The following is a 21,760-nucleotide window of genomic DNA, read 5'->3' on the forward strand; positions in this document are numbered from 1 at the left end:
GATTGACACTGAGGCAAGAGAGACTGTTACAGATAGGGAGAAAGTACGATCAAAGCACGGAGATAAGAATTAACTTAGAAGATGTCTGGTACATGAAGGATAAAGGGGCTTAAAATATAGGGAGATAATTTTAAAAATCCCATACATAGAACTGTAAGGGGTCCCTTGCTCAGGGATAACCTTATCTAGCCAAGGTAGAGGGAAAGAGATCTTAGAAATAAGCTTGGAAACCATGTGAATGCTGTGTTAGATGTTAGGAAAGAAAGTAGAATTCTGCGGTACAACTTTTTGTGCAATGTGTACTACAAATACTGGGAAGAAGAAAAGCCAGCACAAGAAACAACAGGTGTTGGCGGGGACAGGGAGAAAGGGGAACCTTCTTACACTGTTGGTGGGGATGCAAACTGGTGCAGCCACCCTGGAAAACAGTATGGAGTTTCCTCAAAAAGTTAAAAATAGAACTACCCTATGATCCAGCAATTGCACTATGAGGTATTTACCCAAAGAATACAAAAACACTGATTTGAAGGGATACGTGCACCCCAATGTTTATAGCAGGATTATTAACAGTAGCCAAATTATGGAAAAAGCCCTAATGTCCATTAACTGATGAATGAATAAAGAAGATATGGTATATACACACAATGAAATATTACTCAACCATCAAAAAGAATGAAATTTTGCCATTTGCAATGACATGGATGGAGCTGTAGTATATTATGCTAAGCAAATTGAGTCAGAGAAAGACAAATACCATTATTATTTCATTCATATGTAAAATTTAAGAAACAAAACAGAGGAACATGGGGGAAAAAATAAGAGAGGCAAATCAGGAAACAGAATCTTAACTATAGAGAACAAATTGAAGGTTACCAGTGGGAAGAGGGGGGGAGAGATGTGAATTAAGGAGGGCATTTGTTGTTATGAGCTCTGGCTATTGTATGTATGTGATGAGTCACTACATTCTACTCCTGAAACTAATAGTACACTGCATGTTAACTAACTGGAATTTAAATAAAAACTTGAGGGAAAAAAAAAGGAAAGTCAGGTCTGGGGAAACATTCCATAGTGAGAGGAGGGAACATGTAGGAAGAAACTGTTTTTGTGTGTATTTTTCAATATACCTTTCTTTGTACTTTTCCACTCTCTCTTCTGTTCTTTAACCCCTGATACCAATCAGATATACCAACAGCAAAAACTTTCCCTTTCTTCCTGCCTGGCTTACTGTACATTTACCCCTGTATTTATTCCCACACAAATGAAATCAGTATTTCTGAAATTAGATGTATTCAGGAAGTAAAGTTAACATTTACTTTTATGTTTTTCTCTTCCTTCCTTCCTTCCAAAGGCAGTACTGGGACTCATCAGACAAATGTTTCTGGGAAATGTGGACAACTTGGATTTTCACAGATATGTGGGAAAACTGGCAGTGTGGACTCTGACTTACAGTACCTGGGGACAACTAATAGTCATCAAGATAAAGGTTTAAATTCCAACTTAATTTGGATGGAAATGATTTATAAATATTAAGGGAGGTTTCCAAATCTAGCTTATATATTATTTTGTGTAATTATATTCACTACAGGAAAGAAAAACATGTTATATTTTTAATAAAAATCTTAATAACATTTTTTCATAGTTGTAACCCTAAAATGTTAGTTTTAATAATCTTCGTACATATATATGACTGATGAAAATTAGAGAGTTTAGAAATTCATGGTGGAGATGAGCATTTTAATACCAAGTAATTAAAAATGTTTTTCATTAAGAAGTACTGTGTTAGCAGAAGACCATTATTTTCCATAGCAGTTTTAACTTTTAAGTACCCTTTTAGGTATCTTGTATTTTTAACTTTATCACAGATAGAAGGAAGAAAACCATATAAATATGTCAACAGATGCAGTTAAAATTCAACATCAGTTGGTATGATTACCAAGTTATAACAAACTACAAATAACTTTTTTAACCTGATAAATTATGTCTGTTAATGCCTATAGCAACTATATTTAGTAGTAAAATATTAGAATAAGACAAAAATGCTCACTGTTACCATTGCTATTGAACATTGAATTACTAATCCCTGTAGTGTTTATTGAGAAGCAGGCACTGTTCTAGAATCTAAAGATCAAAATCTAGTAGAAGAGGAAATAATAAAGGAATGATAAGAATAGAAGTGACCGCTATGAAGAAAAATAAGGCAGGGTAAGAAGACAGAATGTGATAGGGAAAGTTTCTGTGAAGTAAAAATGTTCAGCAGAAAACTGAATGCAGTGAAGGAGGGAGTTATGTGGATATCTGGAGAAAGAGCATTCCAGGAAGAGAGAACAATCAAAGTATAAATGCTCTGGAGGCGCCTGAGTGACTCAGTTGGTTGAGTGGCCCATTCTTGGTTTTGGCTCAGGCCATGATCTCTTGGTTTTTGAGTTTAAGCCCTGTGTTGGGCTCTGTGCTGACATCGCAGAGCCTGCTTGAGATTGTTCTCTCACCCTCTCTCTCTGCTCTTCCCCTGCTCACGCTCTCTCTCTCTCTCTCTCTTAAAATAAATAAGTAAATTAAAAAAAGAAGTACAAGTGCTCTGAAGCAGGCTTATTGGAGAAATATCCAGGTCAATGAAATGAGTGAGGGGGAGAGTAATTTTAGGCAATAACATGGGGCCTTGCTGGACATAGTAAGAATTTGGGATTTTATTCTGAATGGGATAGGAAATCACAGTAGGTTTTTGAGGGAAAAAAAGGGGGGCATGATTTGACAATCTTTAAAAGGATCAGAGCTACTATGTGGAGAATAGGTTTGGTAGCAATAGGGGTAAGGTACAAAGCAAACCAATTGGGATATGGAAGTTGTAAAGGCGAGAGATGATATGGTTTGTATTAGAAAGGAAGCAATGAAAGTGATGAGAAGTAGTTGGATTCTGATATATAAGGTGGCTGTGAAGTTTGGAAACATGGGTAATTTTATTTTATAATGTATGCTAATGTAATATGAATAAGCCATTTATTCTGTATTCACCAAAGTTTTCAGAATCAGTAATCACCATGTGTTGTTAATATAGAGCCAAAAAGAATTACTAATGGATTAGATGTGAAGTTTGTGAGAAGAGAGGAGTCAAGGATGAGCCCAGTGTTGTTGGTCTAAACAACTTAAAGAATAGAGCTGCCATTTACCTAGAAGCAGAAGATTAGGAAAAGAATAGATTTGACTGAGAAATCAAAAGCTTTGTTTTGAACATGTTAAGTTTGGGACATCTGTCTCTTAAAGAAGATGTTGAGTGACATTTTGATATTAAGTCTGGAAGCAAAGGAAAATCCATGCTAAAAACTTGGGAGTCATTGTACTTCCGTGTAGGGAGAGTGTAGCTCAAAATTAAAAGTATAAAATTTGTAAAAAATAGAATAAAATAAAATTTGTAGAGGAATAAAGAAAAATTGTCATTACTCTCCGATAAAATGTGGTACAATGTGGTAATTAAGAACACTGGGAAGCCACAGTGCCTGGGTCTGTATCCCAGCTTTATGATTTCCTACTGTGTGATGTTTAGCAATTTACTTACCCTCTTTACATTTTTTCTTTTAATCTATAAGATTAGTACCTACCCCCACAGGGTGTTATGAAGATTAAATTAGTTAATACACATGAAAAATTTAGAATACCACTTGACATAGTAAAGTGCTCAATAAGCATTAGTTCTCATTGTTGCCATCTTTATCGTTATTAATATTAATAGTTTATATAGAAAATCTAAAAGGATATACAGAAAACTCTTAAAATATTAGGCAGTTTAGCAAGGTTGCCAGATATAAACCAGAATATAAAGATCAATAAAGTTCTTAGATACAAGCAACTTTCAGAAAATATAATTTTTAAGAAAGAAATTAACAGTATGAACAAAATCTATAAGTGTATGGAAGTCTAACAAAAGATTTATATACCTTTTATTATGAAAGCTAAAATACATTTCTGAAACACATAAAAGAAGACCTAAATAAATTAAGGCTATCCCACATTTTTAAATAGGGAGGCTGAATATCAGGAAAGTGGCAGTTATTCTTAGATCTGTAAATTCAGTGTCACTCCAATCAAAAATCTGACCAGGGTTCTTACATAGAACCTGACAGGCTGATTCTGAAATAAATATGAAAGAATGAAGGGTCAAGAATGGCCAAGATAATTCTAAGGAAGATAAAAATGAGACATCCATCCTATTGGATAGCACTATGATAAATAAAACATTGTAATACTAGTGCAGGGATAGGCAAAATAGACTAATTGAACCAATAAGAAGCACATAAGTGTGTATGTGTATACATACATATATATATAGATATAGATATAGATATAGATATAGATATAGATATGCACACACACACACACACACACACGTAGGAGCTTTATAGATGAAAGGAAAAGAAAGAACAGTTTATTTATTTATTTTAATATGAAATTTATTGTTAAATTGATTTCCATACAACACCCAGTGCTCATCCCAACAGGTGTCGTCCTCAATGCCCATCACCCACTTTCTCCTCCCTCCCACCCCCCATCAACCCTCAGTTTATTCTCAGTTTTTAAGAGTCTCTTAGGGTTTGGCTCCCTCCCTCTCTTTTTTTTTTTCCTTCCCCTCCCTCATGGTCTTCTGTTGAGTTTCTCAGGATCCACATAAGAGTGAAAACATATGGTATCTGTCTTTCTCTGTGTGACTTATTTCACTTAGCATAACACTCTCCAGTTCCATCCACGTTGCTACAAAAGGCCATATTTCATTCAAGAAAGGACAGTTTAAAACATGGCACTAGGGGAGCCTGGGTGGCTCAGTCAGCTAAACGGCCGACTTTGGCTCAGGTGATGATCTCACAGTTCCTGGGTTCAAGCCCCACATCGGGCTCTCTGCTGTCAGCGCAGAGCCTGCTTTGGATCCTTGGTCTCCCTCTTTCTCTGCCCCTCCCCACTCTTTCTCTTGTTCTCTTTCAAAAATAAACATGAAGACCTGGCACTGGGAAAATTGTACTATCTATATAGAAGAAAGTTAAATTAGATCTTTACCTCACACTGCACAAAAAAGTAAATAAAATAAATGCCAGATGGGATAAAAACTTGAATGTGAAAAGCAAAAAACTTCAAAATCTTAGATGTGTATACATAAATAATATATTTTCTTTTGTTTTATTACAGCGTATGCTAGCCTAAATTTTGCCCCTAAGACACAACAGACATTTGGTACCCAAACAGAACGTACTTCGTCATACTCTGGTCTAAATCCAAGTCCAGGAGGCTTCATCCTTCCATCCTATCCTGTCTCATCACCTCGAACTAGTCCAAAGCACACATCTCTTACTGTATCTCCAAAGAAGTCTCAGGATAATTGCATCAATTTCTCTAATTCCTGGCCTCTTAAAAGCTTTGAGGGACTACCAAAGCCAAGTCCACAGAAAAAGCTTGTCAGCCAAAAATCGTCTGACCCTCCAGGTATAAATGACGGTAAAAATTAATACTTTGTTCAAATTTTCATGTGTTTTTGAATTATTCCTTTGGAGTTAGGGTTTTTTAATCTTTAAAAGCTGGTAAACTGCATTTATGTTAAATAGTTCAAACCTGTAATAGAAAATTGAATTGAGGAGTGCCTGGGTGGCTCAGTCGGTTAAGTGTCTGCCTTCGGCTTATATCATGATCTCACAGTTCATGAGTTTGAGCCCGGCATTGGGCTCTGTGCTGACAGCTCGAAGCCTGGAGCCTGCTTGGGATTCTGTATCCCCCTCTCTCTGCCCTTCCCCTGCTCACACTCTCTGTCTCTCTCTCAAAAATAAATAAACATTAAAAAAAATTTTTTTAATTGAATTGAGGGGCATCTGGGTGGCTCATTTGGTTAAGCACCCAACTCTTGATTTCGGCTCAGGTCATGATCTCGTAGTTTGTGGGCTCAAGCCCTGTGTCAGGCTGTGCTGCTGACATCGTGGAGCCTACTTGGGATTCTCTCTCTCCCTCTTTGCCCCTCCCCCTTGCATGCATGTGTGCTCTCTCTCCCTCTTCTCCCTCTCTCTCAAGATAAATAAACATTAAAAAAAATAAAATTCAATTGACATTGTCATTTCTTAGTTTTCTACTTCAGAATCCTTTTTCAAAACTATGCAACTAATAATGCTTTGTAATGAGCATGAACAGCCTAAGAGCCCAGTAACAAATTTTCACTTTAGAAATAAAAAATGCCATTCATATAATTACTATAATTATTGTTTAGTATCCATTTATTCTACATTTTTTGAATGCTTAGTATATGTTAAAATTATTTTAAGTTTTCTAGTATTTGTTGTAAATTAAAATATCCTTAACAATAGCCCTCTCCAAAATAATGAAATTGGCATATAAATTTATTCAAGACAGATCCAATTTCAAAATAAGTCTAGTAAAGGCAACCCCTATATCCCACATACTTTCTTATTCCCAATCTCTGCAGTAAGATGTTCCAGTTCATAACTGATTGCGGTGCCTGGCTGACTCAGTCAGTAGAGCATGTGACTCTTGATCTTGGAGTTGTAAGTTCAAGCCCCGCGTGGGTGTAGAGATTACTTAAAAACAAAATCTTACAAACAAACAACAAAAAAGATGTTCTACCTTTAAACTACCCCACAGCACTGATGTTCTAGTTTATAACATGACCAAGGGCAATTTATCACATGGTCAGTCAATTTTACCACTTATTCTTAGCACTGAACCTTCATTTTCTCCATTAATTTCTTTCTATGTTTGTCTTTCCTCTAAGATCAAATATTGTATTGAAAGCTGAAAAATTATTCAGTTTGTTCTCCTAGTGCCTGGCATTAATGTTTTGCGTATAGTAGTCATTCAAATGTTGTGTATGTAATTAAATGAAGATAGGAAATAGCCCCTGTGGCTTATTTAGGGACATATAGACTTTTCTGTACAAATATCAGTTATGATAATGTGTATGAAGACAGAAATTTTACTTGGTGTATACAGTATTTTTATCTAATATGAAAGAAATTCTGGTGACTCAGTTTTGTTATATTTGTTAGGGGACCCTGATACTTTGACCTCATTTTAAATAGTATCTTCACTCCTAATAAAAAAAAGTGTATTTTTTAATTTAAAAACATTGTATTCCAAACACTTGTGATTATAACTTCCACTTCTCTGAAATTAAAAAAAAAAAAAAAGTAAAATATATTTCTTTTCATGCAGGAGAAAATTCTCAAGAAAAACTATCTCCAGTTCAACTTACCCCTGCCTTGGTGAGATCACCATCTTCCCGCCGAGGCCTAAATGGGACCAAACCTGTCCCTCCCATACCAAGGGGAATCAGCCTTTTGCCTGATAAAGCTGACTTAAGCACAGTGGGACCCAAAAAGAAAGAACCTGATGATATTTGGAAGAGTGAAAAAGATAGTCTTACAATCGATCTTTCAGAATTGGATATCAGAGATAAAGATTTGGATCAAGAAGAGGTTAGAGCCAAATATCACTTTTAATAGTTTTAAAATGCTTGTAATTTTCTATAATACAATAGCTGTCATTTAAGGAAAAATCATACTTTTTAATTCCATAACATGTTTTCTTTTTTATAAAAATATTTCATGATCCTTATAGAAAATGTAAAAACTGTAGTGAAATGTTAGAAAATTCATCACACCAAATCCCACTACCCAGAATGATTTGCCATTAACATTCTAATGTGTTTCCTCTATTTCTTCTGTGCATATTTTATTTCTTTTTAAATTAAAAGTATGAGTAATATAGCAATATACCCATGCACTAACCCCTCCCAAATGAAAAATTTGCATATTTGTTTCCTATTTTTTAAATAAATGAAACATAACATAGTTCCCTCCCCAATCCAGTTCCTCTTCTTCTTTCACCAGAGTCAACTACTATCACCATTAATTTGTATTTTATGTATTTTTGTACTCTTAATATATTAATACTTTGGTATTTATGATATAATCGTAATTGATTTGGGGTTATTCCTAGTCTTTTTGTTGTTGCGAACAATGGTGCATTGAACATTCCTGAGTATGTCTGTTATTCATATGTACAAGTTTATTATTATGAAACTGAAATCATATACTCATCTTTGAGTATATACTATATTTTTATACTATAAAAATCTATTGCCAATATGACAACTCTGTACATACTAATTATGTCAGAGAAGGAATGTTGTTGCTATATTACGTTGATTCAGAACACTATTTCCATAGATACTTCCTTTTTATCCTATCAGTCTGCCTGATGTCAGATTTTAAAAAGTGTTTACATTAAATATATAAACCGAAACATTCAATGATGATATTTTGTGGTCTTTTTTTTGCCAATTTTTAAGATATAAGCATCATTACTGATAATTTGCTCAATAAAATAAAGTTAATATTAACACATCCTCACTTTAAAAGCATTTCTTTGGGGCGCCTGGGTGGCGCAGTCGGTTAAGCGTCCGACTTCAGCCAGGTCACCATCTCGCGGTCCGGGAGTTCGAGCCCCGCGTCGGGCTCTGGGCTGATGGCTCAGAGCCTGGAGCCTGTTTCCGATTCTGTGTCTCCCTCTCTCTCTGCTCCTCCCCCGTTCATGCTCTGTCTCTCTCTCTGTCCCAAAAATAAATAAACGTTGAAAAAAAAAAAAAAAAAAAAAAAAGCATTTCTTTAATATTAAGCATGCATACCAAAATTGGTTCTTAATGAATTAATTAGTTATTCTAACTTCTAACTGCTTGTAAAATCTCCTCCCTCCCCCCCAGTTGTATTTCACTGGTACTAGGAAGAGAATTCATTTAAAGGGAAGAAAGTTATAGAAGAGGCATTTTCCTACATAATTCATAAGTTTCATTTGACACTATATATTTTTGCATTGTTTTTGTGAAAGCTTAAAAATTGCCCTTTTTCTTTTAGTGAATAATTGAAAGGGTTATTTCTTTTACATAATTATTGATAAATATTGGAGATAGTACTGTTTTTAAATATTTAGCCTTCCGAGGATTTACTAGGGAAGTGGCCGTATAGTTGCATCAACCATTATAATCGTTACAATCAAAATGTAAGTAAAACATAGTTTATGTATGTTTTTGTGTTCCTTAATTCATTCAAGGTTCTATTTCCAAATTTAATGTATTAGTTTGTAATGGCAGTTTCTAGTCTACATTTCTAGAAATACTTGGCTTCAGAAGTCACATACAATGATCTGTTGTTCTCTGAACCCTAACATTGGCAAGCTGGATGTAAACTTCAAATTTTAGAAAATGATCACTTTTCACAGAATTTTGAAATGGCTACATTCACACATTAATGACTTAAGATTAGCCAAACCTCTATGACTTCAGCTCTGATGTCTACCATCTGATTCAATGATTCATTTACTGATTAACTTATATTAGTCATTGTGCTCAGTGATGCAAATATCATGGTAAATAATAAATAGCTTGGGATCCTTCCTCTTAAGGAGTTTACAGTCTTGTTAATAAATTGGTCATGATAAAATATGTATTTTTACTCTGTACAGATATGTTAATATCCATCTTGTTAGTACCAGACTGGAGAGTGGCTAGCTAGGTATAGTGAATAAAATTTAAATACTAAGGATAACTTTTATTCATATAAATGTCTTGTAAAGTTAATTGTTTCTATTTTTTTTTTTCTTAGATGCAGAGCTCTCTTAGGTCCCTTCGTAATAGTGCAGCTAAGAAAAGAGCAAAACTGAGTGGCAGTACTCCTGATCTTGAAAGCCCTGATTCTGCAATTAAGCTTGACTTGACTGTGGACTCACCATCTCGATCTTCCTCTCCAAACATCAGCTCTTATAGTGAAAGTGGAGTTTACAGCCAAGAATCACTGACTTCTTCTCTGTCTACAACTCCTCAGGGGAAGAGAATAATGTATATAATTTTTTTGAAATGTTAAAGGAATGCTAATGTTTAATTTGTAGTCTAATCCCTAATATCATATTTGAAAAAAAAGCTTTAAAGCTATTTATTTTCTAGTTTGTAAAATGTTGAAGTCCATTTAAAAGAAAGGTTTACAGGGCGCCTGGGTGGCGCAGTCGGTTAAGCGTCCGACTTCAGCCAGGTCACGATCTCGCGGTCTGTTGAGTTCGAGCCCCGCGTCGGACTCTGGGCTGATGGCTCAGAGCCTGGAGCTTGTTTCCGATTCTGTGTCTCCCTCTCTCTCTGCCCCTCCCCCGTTCATGCTCTGTCTCTCTCTGTCCCAAAAATAAATAAACGTTAAAAAAAAAAAAAAAGTTTAAAAGAAAGGTTTACAGATATTACCTTGCTTGGCGTTGGTTTGGGATGGGTGGAGAGAGACAACACAGCCACAGCTGTAACCTAGGGCACCTATATTAATATAAGCCCTTATTCCCCAAGCCCTACTTGTTCCTCTGCCTATCTAACATTTATCCTAATATTCCTTGTTCTTTAACTCCTTTCTGAATCATTGACACTTTTTGCAGCAGACCTATAGCTGATGTTACTGCATTCATTCAAAACTCAGCACCAATTTCCTCTAATTTGTAGGTAAACTCCACCCAGCTGTTACCCCACTCTTGTATTTTGTTATTCCATTATCTTTTGGAAGCTCAGGAGGCCATGCCATAGCTTTTGCAGCCTCCTCAGGAGTCTTCTTGTAGCGGGTGTGGAATTAGAGTCCTGGCCGCCCCACACTGACAGAGAATTATTTTCTAGTACAGCAATTCAGCAAACTTTTTCACATTACCTCAGTAACCCCTAAGTCTTAATTAAATGGTAAACCCACCTTGATTTCTGGGGATTTCTGTGACTTTATTCTAGGATTTATTCTAGGATTAAAAAGTTAAGGGTAGATGTACATTTAACTTTTTAAATAACTGCTAAACAGTTTTCCAAGATGCTTGTACAGTTTTACACTCCCACTAGCAAAGTCTGAGGTGTTTCACATCCTTGTTTATATCTGTTGTCATTCTTTTTACCTTTACTTTTCTTTGATTTTATCCTGAACCATGTTTATACACAGCTATCAGCCATGATTATTTAAAATTAAATTTAAATTATTTTCACTTACATGAACTGGAGTCTCTTAACAATGTATGTAACTAGAGACTGCATAATCAAAGGAGAGATGGTTTTCTATTAACTTTAATGGAAAAGGGTGTTTCATTTCAGCAGTCCATAGAATTAAACCAAATTTTTGTGTCCTGCTCTGAGAAGTTTATCTTATCCCATGATTTCATTCTCTACAGTTTTAACTTAAGTGGCATTTTATTTTGCCCTTGTAAATTTTTTTTTTACTGGAAATTATTTTGTTGTAATTACTGAGATAGAATAATGCAGTGTATTTACAAAATTAATTTGGAATGGCTACATGGGCTGGTGAGATAACTGTGGTTACATTTACTTACCAGATGTTTGAAATAGATATTTATCTTTTAGATCTAAAGTCCTTCCCTTATCTTCTAGGAATGTGAAATTTTGTGTTAGATACTCCTACAGTTGCAAGGTCCTGTGAATAATTTGGAACCCAGTTGGGAAGAAATGTTCACTTTATACTTTAACATTCAGAATTCACTATTCCCTATATTGTCTCATGGAATTATTCTCTTCAGATATTGAACTCTGTGAGAAGGGGAGTTCAGTATGCCTTCATATCTGGACTAAATTACCTTTAATGAATTTCATATTTCCACATTAAGTGTAATAGCTTTAAAGCAATTATTCTTAACCAGCTTGCATCTTGCCTTAAGAATAATGTCAAAGAAAGCCACTTCTACCCTATGTGGAGCTTTCATCTTTAAGTGGGTTTGGGAGGAAAAACTCTTAAGAGCCACTCTTTTAGAGACTGAAGTATTTTCTTTCACCTGAATGTAATGCATGGCATAAATGTAAATTTTTTATTCTTTCTATTCTAAAGAAATTACTCTTTAAAGATGTTTAACATTGATTTCTCACTAGATCAATTAACAACTATGCCAACCCAACTAAGAATTGTACTCCTTTGTAAAATCTCTTCTTTATAATATCCATCACTGGCTTGGGGCGCCTGGGTGTCTCAGTCGGTTAAGCATCCCACTTCAGCTCAGGTTGTGATCTCGTGGTTCGTGGGTTTGAGCCCCGCGTCGGGCTCTGTGCTGGCAGCTCAGAGCCTGGAGCCTGCTTCGGATTCTGTGTCTCCCTCTCTCTCTTCCCCTCCCCTGCTCATGCTCTGTCTCCCTCTCAAAAATAAATAAACATTAAAAAAAAAATTATATCCATCACTGGCTTATTGATATTATGACACTTACTTGATTTAAAACAGTTCTATTACATTCTAATTTAACATTCTTCAGTTGCTTTTTTTATAAAACATAGCCTGTAGGTCTTTATAATGTCAGAAAAGTGTGGGGCGCCTGGGTGGCTCAGTCGGTTAAGTGTCTGACTTCGACTCAGGGTATGATTTCATAACTCCTGGGTTCAAGCCCTGCGTTGGGCTCTGTGCTGACAGCTCAGAGGCTGGAGCCTGCTCTTCAGATTCTGTGTCTCTGTTACCTCACTGCCCTTCCTCTGCTCGTGGTCTGTCTCTCTGTCTGTCTTTCTCAAAAATAAACGTTAGAAAAGAAAAGTATAACAAAGAATAATACAAGAAGGGGCACCTGGGTGATTCAGTCAGTTAAGCATCTGACTTGGACACAGCTCAGGTCATGATCTCATGGTTTTGTGAGTTCAGCCCCCCCCCCCCACTGCCGTCAAGCTCTGTGCTGACAACGCAGAGCCTGCTTGGGATTCTCTCTCTCTCTCCCTCTCTCTGCTCTCTCTGCCCTTTCCCCACTCATGCAGTCTCTGTCTCTCTCAAAATGAATAAATAAACTTAAAAAAAAAAAAACTCCAAGAAGTGGCATTTGCTAATAAATGTTTCTAGTCTCTTATTTGTAATGTAGTTAAGTCTCTTTTTTTTGGTATTATTATTTATAAGGGTAGATAGTATATTAGATAATTAGGAATCATTTGCTTTAGTTTTTGAATGCACTTTCTTTGGATCACTTTTTTTTTTTTTTGACCCAACAAAAGATTATATAGTACAAGTCGGAGAATCTTCCCTGCCTTTGGCAATCCTCTCATAAATAATTAAGAATTGCTGATATGTTAAAAAGGTTGGAAGTTCAAAAAGTGAACTAGGAATATCAATAAAAAATTCTTATAGTTTTTCTTACTTGCTCCTGCTTTATTATTGCAGTTTAGTGAGTTAATGGGAAATATAGAGAATGTTTTGTGTAAGAATGTTGAATAGCTTTAGATCTTAAATGATTATTGAAATTACTTTGTTTCATTGTAGGTCAGACATATTTCCAACATTTGGATCAAAACCTTGTCCTACAAGACTTTCTTCTGCAAAGAATAAAAATTCTGAGATAGCTGACCAAAGCCCCAGTGCAGGTATTTTATAACTTTTATAAATATGATTTATAGACACTATGATTTTTTTTTTAATTTTTTTTTCAACGTTTTTATTTATTTTTGGGACAGAGAGAGACAAAGCATGAACGGGGGAGGGTCAGAGAGAGAGGGAGACACAGAATCGGAAACAGGCTCCAGGCTCCGAGCCATCAGCCCAGAGCCTGACGCGGGGCTCGAACTCACGGACCGCGAGATCGTGACCTGGCTGAAGTCGGACGCTTAACCGACTGCGCCACCCAGGCGCCCCGACACTATGATTTTTAAATTATATCAAAAATGATAAATACACTTCAGATTTAGAATTTTTGAGCATACCAAGTAAAACTAATCATCTTTTTAACTCCTTAAAGGGACTTTTTTTTTTTTTTGGCAAGAATAAATATTTTATTATTCTTAGAAGAAAAAGCATTTAAATAGTTGATACCCATTTAAGCCCATAGGTGTACCTATGCCTGGCTCTTCCACCCAGATATTTTGGTTTAATTGATAAGAAATGTGATGCTGCTGTCAGAATTTTGAAAGCCCTCAGGGTGATTCTAATATGCAGCATAGTTTGGAAGCCACTATGCATCACAAAAGACAATTTGTTTTAAAAAACAACACTTAACTAGTCGTTAACTTCATTTGTATCTTAAGAATTTTGTGAACTAACCTATAACACTCTAGTGTATAGCATCACTTTTCAGAAAATAGATTTAGTTGTTCGTAATCATTTGGAAAAATATTTGGATTTTTATCTATTTAGGATGGGAACTGCATGTGATTCTATGATTGGTAAAACTGTATTCGATTCTGAGTGAATTGTAACAAATTGGAATGTGATGTTTATATTCATATGATCTCAGTGTAAAAGTCCTAATAACTTTAAGCTACTGTATCTTATGTTATAATTTTCTCCCTAAAAAGCTATATTTGTATTTAATTGTCTGCTAAGATTTTTACATTTCTTGCTCCTAAATATGCCGTACTATCATCTACTCTTTTTAGTCTCTACTATCACTTTTGCTCATTTCTTACCTACTTAGCCTCCTAAGATTTTTCTCTAGCTTCAGTCTCATTCTCTATAATCCATTCCCCACAATGTAAATCTGAATATATTGCCCAGCCTAAATTTATTCAGGGCATACTTCTATGATCTCTCCCCTCTCTACCTCTCCAGCCTCATATTTCACTTCCTTCTTTATAATCTTACACTCCAGTTTTATTAGATCACCTTCAGTACCATTTTTTCTCTTTTTGCAGTTGCATGTACTATTTCTTCTAAGTGAAATGTGGAATCCACACCACACCCCATTCAGCTGTGAAAACAGCTCAGTTGCTTTCTCTGGAAGCCTTCCCCATTCACAAACAAAATTGATTATTACCTCTTTTGTGATGTCATTATTTGTGATGTCATTACATTTTGCACTGACATGTTTATAGTTGTATTGCCATTGTTTTACTTTTTTGGACTCTGAGATTCTTAGATCCCCAGAAATTATTTACTTCTGATTCCCTACCAAGTACCTTCATAATCATGAACGCCTAATTCAACCATGCATGTCTAGTATCCTGTCTTCCACAAAGCTAGTGTTCCACAAAGTTAGTTAATCTAACTAGGTACAGGAAGACCAGGTAAATGTGCTTTGGGGTCTGAAAGACCCTAGCTGGAATCCCAGTTTGACTATATTCATGAGCTGAGCAAGTTATTTAACTGCTTTGAAACTCAGTTCTTTCATCTGGTAATGTAAATCTTGAGAAAGGGTAGTGAACATTTAAATGTATAAGATATATAAAGCACCTAATGGGGCTCCTGGGTGGCTCAGTCAGTTATGCATTTGACTCTTGGTTTTGGCTTAGGTCATGATCTCACAGTTTGTGAGTTTGAGCTTGACATTGAGCTCTGCACTGTCAGTGCTTGGGATTCTCTCTCCCTCTCGCTCAGCCCCTCCTGTGCTGTTTCTCTCTCTCTCTCTCAAAATAAATAGATAAACTTAAAAAAATAAAGCACCAAGTGCATAGAGGACACTTAGTATTTGTTCCCTTAAAGGAGAAGACACAAAGAAACATAACACATAAAATTGTTCTTTAATCCTTTTCTAAAGTTGATTATCATAGTAAATTTTTCATAACTTTAAAAATATGTGTATAAGTTATTGGTGGGTTGTATCTTGTTTCTAAAAATGGAGCCCTCTTTTGGAAGAATATCTTTGGAGTTAGAAAAGATTTAGAAGGAGTGCCTGGGTGGCTCAGTCGGTCAACTCTTTTTTTTTTTTTTTTTATGTTTATTTTTGAGAGAGAGAGACAGAGAGCGAGTGGGGAAGGGGCAGGGAGAGAGGGAGACACAGAATCCAAAGTAGGCTCCAGGCTCTGAGCTGTCAGCACAGAGTCCCATGTGGAGCTCGAACTCACAAACTGTGAGATCATAACTTGAGCCGAAGTCGATCGCTTAACTGAACCACCCAGACGCCCCAAGTGTCCGACTCTTGGTTTTGTCTCAGGTCATGATCTCACAGTTTGTGGGTTCAAGCTCCCATCAAGTTCTGTACTGGCAGCACAGATCCTGTTTGGGATTCTCTCTCTCCCTCTCTCTCCCTCTCTCTCTGCCTCTCCCCCTGCCTCTCCCTGCTCACATTCTCTCTCAAAATAAATAAATAAGCATTAAAAAATGTTTTTAATAAAAATAAATAAATAAACCTAGATTTAGAAAACCTAGATTTGAGTTTCCCTCTGACCTAGTAAATCATTTAAGTTAGTGGAATGAAAAAAGTCTTAAAACAGTACCTACTTCTGTATGTAATATTCAGTGTTTCCCTAAAGAGTCTAATATTTAGTGTTTCTCAAACTAGCCTAGTCCTAGGAACCATCAGGGCTGCTTGTAACAGATTTCTGGGACCGCACTTCACAACTAATGAATCAATCTTCAGAGTTAGAAATCTGTATTTTTAAACAAGTAACTTAAGTATTTCTATGATCATGTTTTCAGACCTCTACTGTTGAGTTCACCGTGAGATATTCTTGCTTAAATTTAATATTTTCTCAAAATGTAAAGTTGCTAATGGTTTAGGATTTTATAAACTTGAGTTTACATTTTTTGTTTTTGTGGGATAGGGTTTTGTTTTCAGTAAGCAAATATTTACAAGTTTATTATTTAATTTGTGAAGTATAAAAATGATAGGCTCAGAATAAAGACTATCTGAAAACAAAACCAAAAATAATCATGTAAAAATTTAAAAATCGTTTTGTCTTTACATCATCATTTCCAATAAATATTTCCACACATAATCCACTACTACCTATTAGAGCACATTGTGCTAAATTTCCTGAATGATGTTATGGTAAACTTTTTTCCTATAGCATCAGATTAGTAGTTCCTATTATGAACAGAAAGCATTAGCCCCCAAAGCCAGTATCTTTATGAGGCTAACTTTTAAATTAACTATCAAAACTAAGAAGAATATAGGGGGCACCACGGCAGCTTAGTCGTTTGAGCATCTGACTCTTGACTTCAGTCAGGTCCTGATCCCAGGTTTGTAGGATCGAGCCCCCATATTCAGCTCTGCACTGAGCATGGACTCTGCTTAAGATTCTCTCTCTCTCTCTCTCTCTCTCTCTCTCTCTCTCTCTCTGTGTGTCTCTCTCTCTGTCTCTCTTTGTGTATGTGTGTGTGTGTCCCTCCACTGCCTTCTCCCCTTCTTGCGCGCTCTCTCTCAAAAAAATGAAAAACTAAGAAGAGAAAGATATCCACGTTACTCCCAGAAGTTCTCTATCATTTAACACCAGATATTTTTTGACTGTCTATGAACTTAGTGCTTTTTACTCTCCAGTCTTCTGAGTCTTCTGTAGCTCAGTTGCCACCAGACACCCCTTTCCCCACAATCCTGTTTTTATTAAAAAACCCACAACAATATTAGAAACAAATTATCTTTTGTTATTACTACTTAATGGTATTTATAGGAGCTATATATATTAAAATGGATGGTGACTCAAATGTATATTGGGTAGTATTTTCCATTTAGTACATATTTTGTAGTTTTAATGGCTTCAAAGTATTAGTATAAAGTAGTCAGTTTAAACATTCAAATGTAGATTAAAAGTTTTTGTATTTGTTAAAAGGAGGCCCATGTTAGGGTTTTGATTAGTTTTATTTTTAATTAGGAATATAACATTTAATTAGAAATATAAGAGTATGCTAGGCACTATGCTAAGCCTTTGACGTATATTTTCTTCACTTAACTCCTCACAACCATTCTGGAAGAGGTAATACTATTATCCCCATTTTACAAATGAGATGAAGTGTCTTGCCCAGGTTCTGTCAGTGGTCTAAGTGGAAGTGCTATGATTTAAAGCCAGGAAGCACGATTCCAGATTCTGAGCTTAGTCACTGTGTAGTGTGCTGCTTCACCAGCCAGACCAGTATAGATCCAGTACACAAGAGTAGGAGAAAAGAGAAATGGAAAATATCTCTCAGGATATAGTTTACAAATTCTAGATTAAAAAATTTTTCTTTACGAGGGAGGGAAGCAAACCATAAGAGACTCTTAACTGTAGAGAATAAACTGAGGGTTGATGGAGGGAGGTGGGCAGGGATAGGCTCGTTGGCTGATGGATATAAAGGAAGGCACTTGTGATGAGTGCTGGGTGTTGTATATAAATGATGAATCACTAAATTCTACACCTGAAATCAATTTTATCATATTTGTAACTAACTAGAATTAAAATAAAAAATAGAAATAATCTTTTTTCTTTTTGCTCTAAAGTTTTAAATGTCATTTAAACATTAAATGTTTGTCATATTTTAAATGTATGTGTATATATATTTGATTATCTCTTTCAAGCACTAAATTTTGTATTTGATTGTAATTTTTAACTATTTTTTTTTATTTTTTTTTAACGTTTATTTATTTTTGAGACAGAGAGAGACAGAGCATGAACAGGGGAGGGGCATAGAGAAAGGGAGACACAGAATCTGAAACAGGCTCCAGGCTCTGAGCTGTCAGCACAGAGCCCGACGCGGGGCTCGAACTCACGGACCGTGAGATCATGACCTGAGCCGAAGTCGGACGCTTAACCGACCAAGCCACCCAGGCGCCCCTGATTGTAATTTTTAAATGGTTGTAATTTTAACCTGTTTTATAAAATGTTTAGATATAGCTTATAATAAATGTTCTTAACTGCTAGTAAAAAGTATTACAAAATTTAAAATAAGATAAAAACCTTTAAATTACTGTAACGTTGTAATTTCTAATATTATGTTACTGACCTTTTTAAAAATCTAGAAGGCAAGATAGATTTAGAGGGGAGATATGTACCTGTCTGTACTATTACCTGAAATACAGGTAATATTTTTAATAAATATTTTTATGTATTTTATTTTATAGGGATTACAACATCCAATGTAAGCATAATTGGTCAACGTATGAACTATGGGTTTGGATGTGGTGATTTTGAAGATGATAGATCCCATGACATTTCACCTAGTGTTTTCAAGATACAAAATAAGGAACACCCAAGACACACAAAAGGTTAGTAAATTTCACAAGTTAATTTTTAAGATGGAATGTCCTTAAATCCTAAATTAAATGTCTCAGAATTCTCCCTAAGCATGCCAATAAAGAAAAATTAACTGAGCTTTCTAAGTTTTGAGATTTTTCTTTCCCCTCTGCTGATGTGTTATTGATTAAATAATTTTGCCAAATAGAAGAACATACAGGTTCATGTATTGGTTGATGGACTTCCCTGAGAAGCCATGGCTGGGAAGCAACTACCCAAGAGGTTAACACTAGGGGATCTCTGCTGATCTCAACCCCCTCAGATTACACACACACACACACACACACACACATTTTTTACAAGACATTTTACCACTAAAATAGGGGACATAAATCATGTGAATAAATAAATCCCAGATGCCTACTTAGGTTGTAACCAGGGATTAAAACTATAGAAGCAGGAATATAGTTTCCTGTGGTCGAACCTGGGAAGGCTTCTTTCTCATCAGTAACCGTTGCTAAGAATTTACATTCTCTGTTGTTTTTCTTTAAACTTAGTATAGCAACTAGCTCCTCTGTGACAGCTGTCCATTTTTTTTTAGAGATCTATCATAGCTACATTTTAAATTTTTCCCTTAGGTAAAGAGAAAGTGATTTAAAAAAATTTTTTTAATCTTTATTATTTATTTTTGAGAGAGAGAGAGAAAGAGATAGAGTATGAGCAGGGAAGGGGCAGAGAGAGAGGGAGACACAGAATCCGAAGCAGGCTCCAGGCTCCAAGCTGGTAGCACAGAGCCCGATGTGGGGCTCGAACCCACAAACCATGAGATCATGACCCGAGCCAAAGTCAGACACTTAACTGACTGAGCCACCCAGGCACCCCAAGAGAAAGTGATTTTAAAAGGTATAAATATTTAAATAGAGTAATTAGAATTCATTGTAAATTTTTAATCTACTAGTAACTTTAAGGAGCTGTCTTTTTTTTACATGTAGCAACTGTGATTGTAATAAGATCAACTTTTGTTATTTCTGTTCATCTGAAATCATATGTATGTGTAGGCAGTCAGACATTGTAGGACATGTATACTTTTTTTTTTCTCAACGTTTCTTTTTATTTATTTTTGAGACAGAGAGAGACAGAGCATGAACGGGGGAGGGGCAGAGAGAGAGGGAGACACAGAATCGGAAACAGGCTCCAGGCTCCGAGCCATCAGCCCAGAGCCTGACGCGGGGCTCGAACTCATGGACCGCGAGATCGTGACCTGGCTGAAGTCGGACGCTTAACCGACTGCGCCACCCAGGCGCCCCTTGTGGAAATAAATTGAGTAAAAGGAAGTTGGTTAGAAGCTTTATCTTTTTTTCTTTTTTTTTGCAAATTTTTAAATTTCATCCATAATGTACTTCAGTATCTGTTCTTTGTGGATGGTTTCTTATCATTGTTTTTTCAAAAGAGAATGACAAGGGTTTTTTTCATATTTACTTACATATTTCATTTCTCATGTAAAGATAATCAGTACAAAAAATAATTTTCTTCCTAAAAGTAACTCATACCCTAACATGTGATTTTTAAGTTTGTTTATTTTGAGAGGGCAGGGAGGAGTAGGGAGAGAAGCCCAAGCAGGTTTGAACTCACGAACCATGAGATCATGACCCGAGCTGAAATAAGAATCAGATGCTTAAATGACTGAGCTACCCTGGTGCCCCCCAACATGCATTTTTTTTTCTTTTTTAAAAATAGTTTTGAAATAATTGCTACACATGTTCATTTACTACTAGTGGCATCCTTTTTGTGCAGCAGAATCAAAAAATATTTGTATCTTTTGGGGCACCTGGGTGGCTCAATCAGTTAAGAGTCTGCCTTTGGCTCAGGTCATGACCTCACGGTTTGTAGGTTTGAGCCCTGTGTCAGGCTGTGTGCTGACAGCTCAGAGCCTGGAGCCTGCTTCTGATTCTGTGTGTGTGTGTCTCTCTCTCTCTGCCCCTCCCTTGCTTGTGCTCTCTGTCTCAAAAATAAATAAATAAACTTTAAAACAATTTAAAAAATATATCTGTATCTTTTGACCAGCAGTTATTTCTATGTCAGAAAATTACTTTGCACTCACACTGCCAACTCTAAACCAAACACCTGCTACATCTGTTCATTTAACAAGAGTAAACATGTTCGAAAACCAAACTGACCTTCCTTTCCAGACCTGCTCTTCTTCCTTTGTTATCGTTTTTATTAGTAGCATTACCATTTTCCCAGTTATGGGGACTTGTAACTTGAGAGTCATCATTGTCTTCTTCTCCTTACCCTCCAGGTTCAGGCAATGACTGCCAGTTCTTCTGTTTAATCTCAGCCTTTGTTACCTCTTCCCTGGATAATTACAGTAGCCCTGTGATAAGACATCTTGCATTTTATTTTATCCCTTTTTACTCCAGGCTGCATACTCTTCCCAAATTATCTTTTTGAAGTATTGTTACCATCTCTTCCATACTCAAAACCTTGAGTGGTTACCTATTTCCCACAGAATAAATTTCCTGCTCTGTAGCATAATTTGGAAGACCCTTAACAATCTTGTCTCACCTTAACTTTCTTGCATTATCTTATTCCTCTTTTCATTCCCCATGCCCTGGCATTCTTAATACTAGAAGTTTTCTTTTCTTTTCTTTTTTAATTTTTTTTATGTTTATTTATTTTTGAGAGAGAGACAGACAGAGAACAAGCAGGGAAGGGGCAGAGAGAGAGACACAGAATCTGAAGCAGGCTCCAGGCTCCAAGCTGACAGCACAGAGCCTGACGCAGAGCTTGAGCTCACAAACTGCGAGATCATGACCTGAACGGAACTGGATCTTGGTTGCTTAACCGACTGAGCCACCCAGGCACCCCTAGAAGTTTTCTTAGTTTGCA

At 36.1% G+C, this 21,760-nt stretch overlaps 1 protein-coding gene across 2 annotated transcripts in view; it reads left to right on the plus strand.

Annotated features, from left to right (window-relative positions):
* TOGARAM1 (TOG array regulator of axonemal microtubules 1) overlaps positions 1-21,760 on the plus strand; it is a 77,711-nt gene that overhangs the window by 16,659 nt on the left and 39,292 nt on the right. For both annotated transcript variants that reach the window (XM_030319013.1, XM_030319012.1), the window contains 6 exons: positions 1,349-1,483; positions 5,170-5,463; positions 7,195-7,457; positions 9,642-9,874; positions 13,278-13,378; positions 18,760-18,903. In XM_030319013.1, coding sequence (XP_030174873.1) covers positions 1,349-1,483; positions 5,170-5,463; positions 7,195-7,457; positions 9,642-9,874; positions 13,278-13,378; positions 18,760-18,903 — 1,170 coding nt within the window. The remainder of the gene's footprint in view (positions 1-1,348; positions 1,484-5,169; positions 5,464-7,194; positions 7,458-9,641; positions 9,875-13,277; positions 13,379-18,759; positions 18,904-21,760) is intronic.

The sequence above is a fragment of the Lynx canadensis genome, chromosome B3, assembly GCF_007474595.2.
Source record: "Lynx canadensis isolate LIC74 chromosome B3, mLynCan4.pri.v2, whole genome shotgun sequence".
Lineage (NCBI taxonomy): Eukaryota > Metazoa > Chordata > Mammalia > Carnivora > Felidae > Lynx > Lynx canadensis.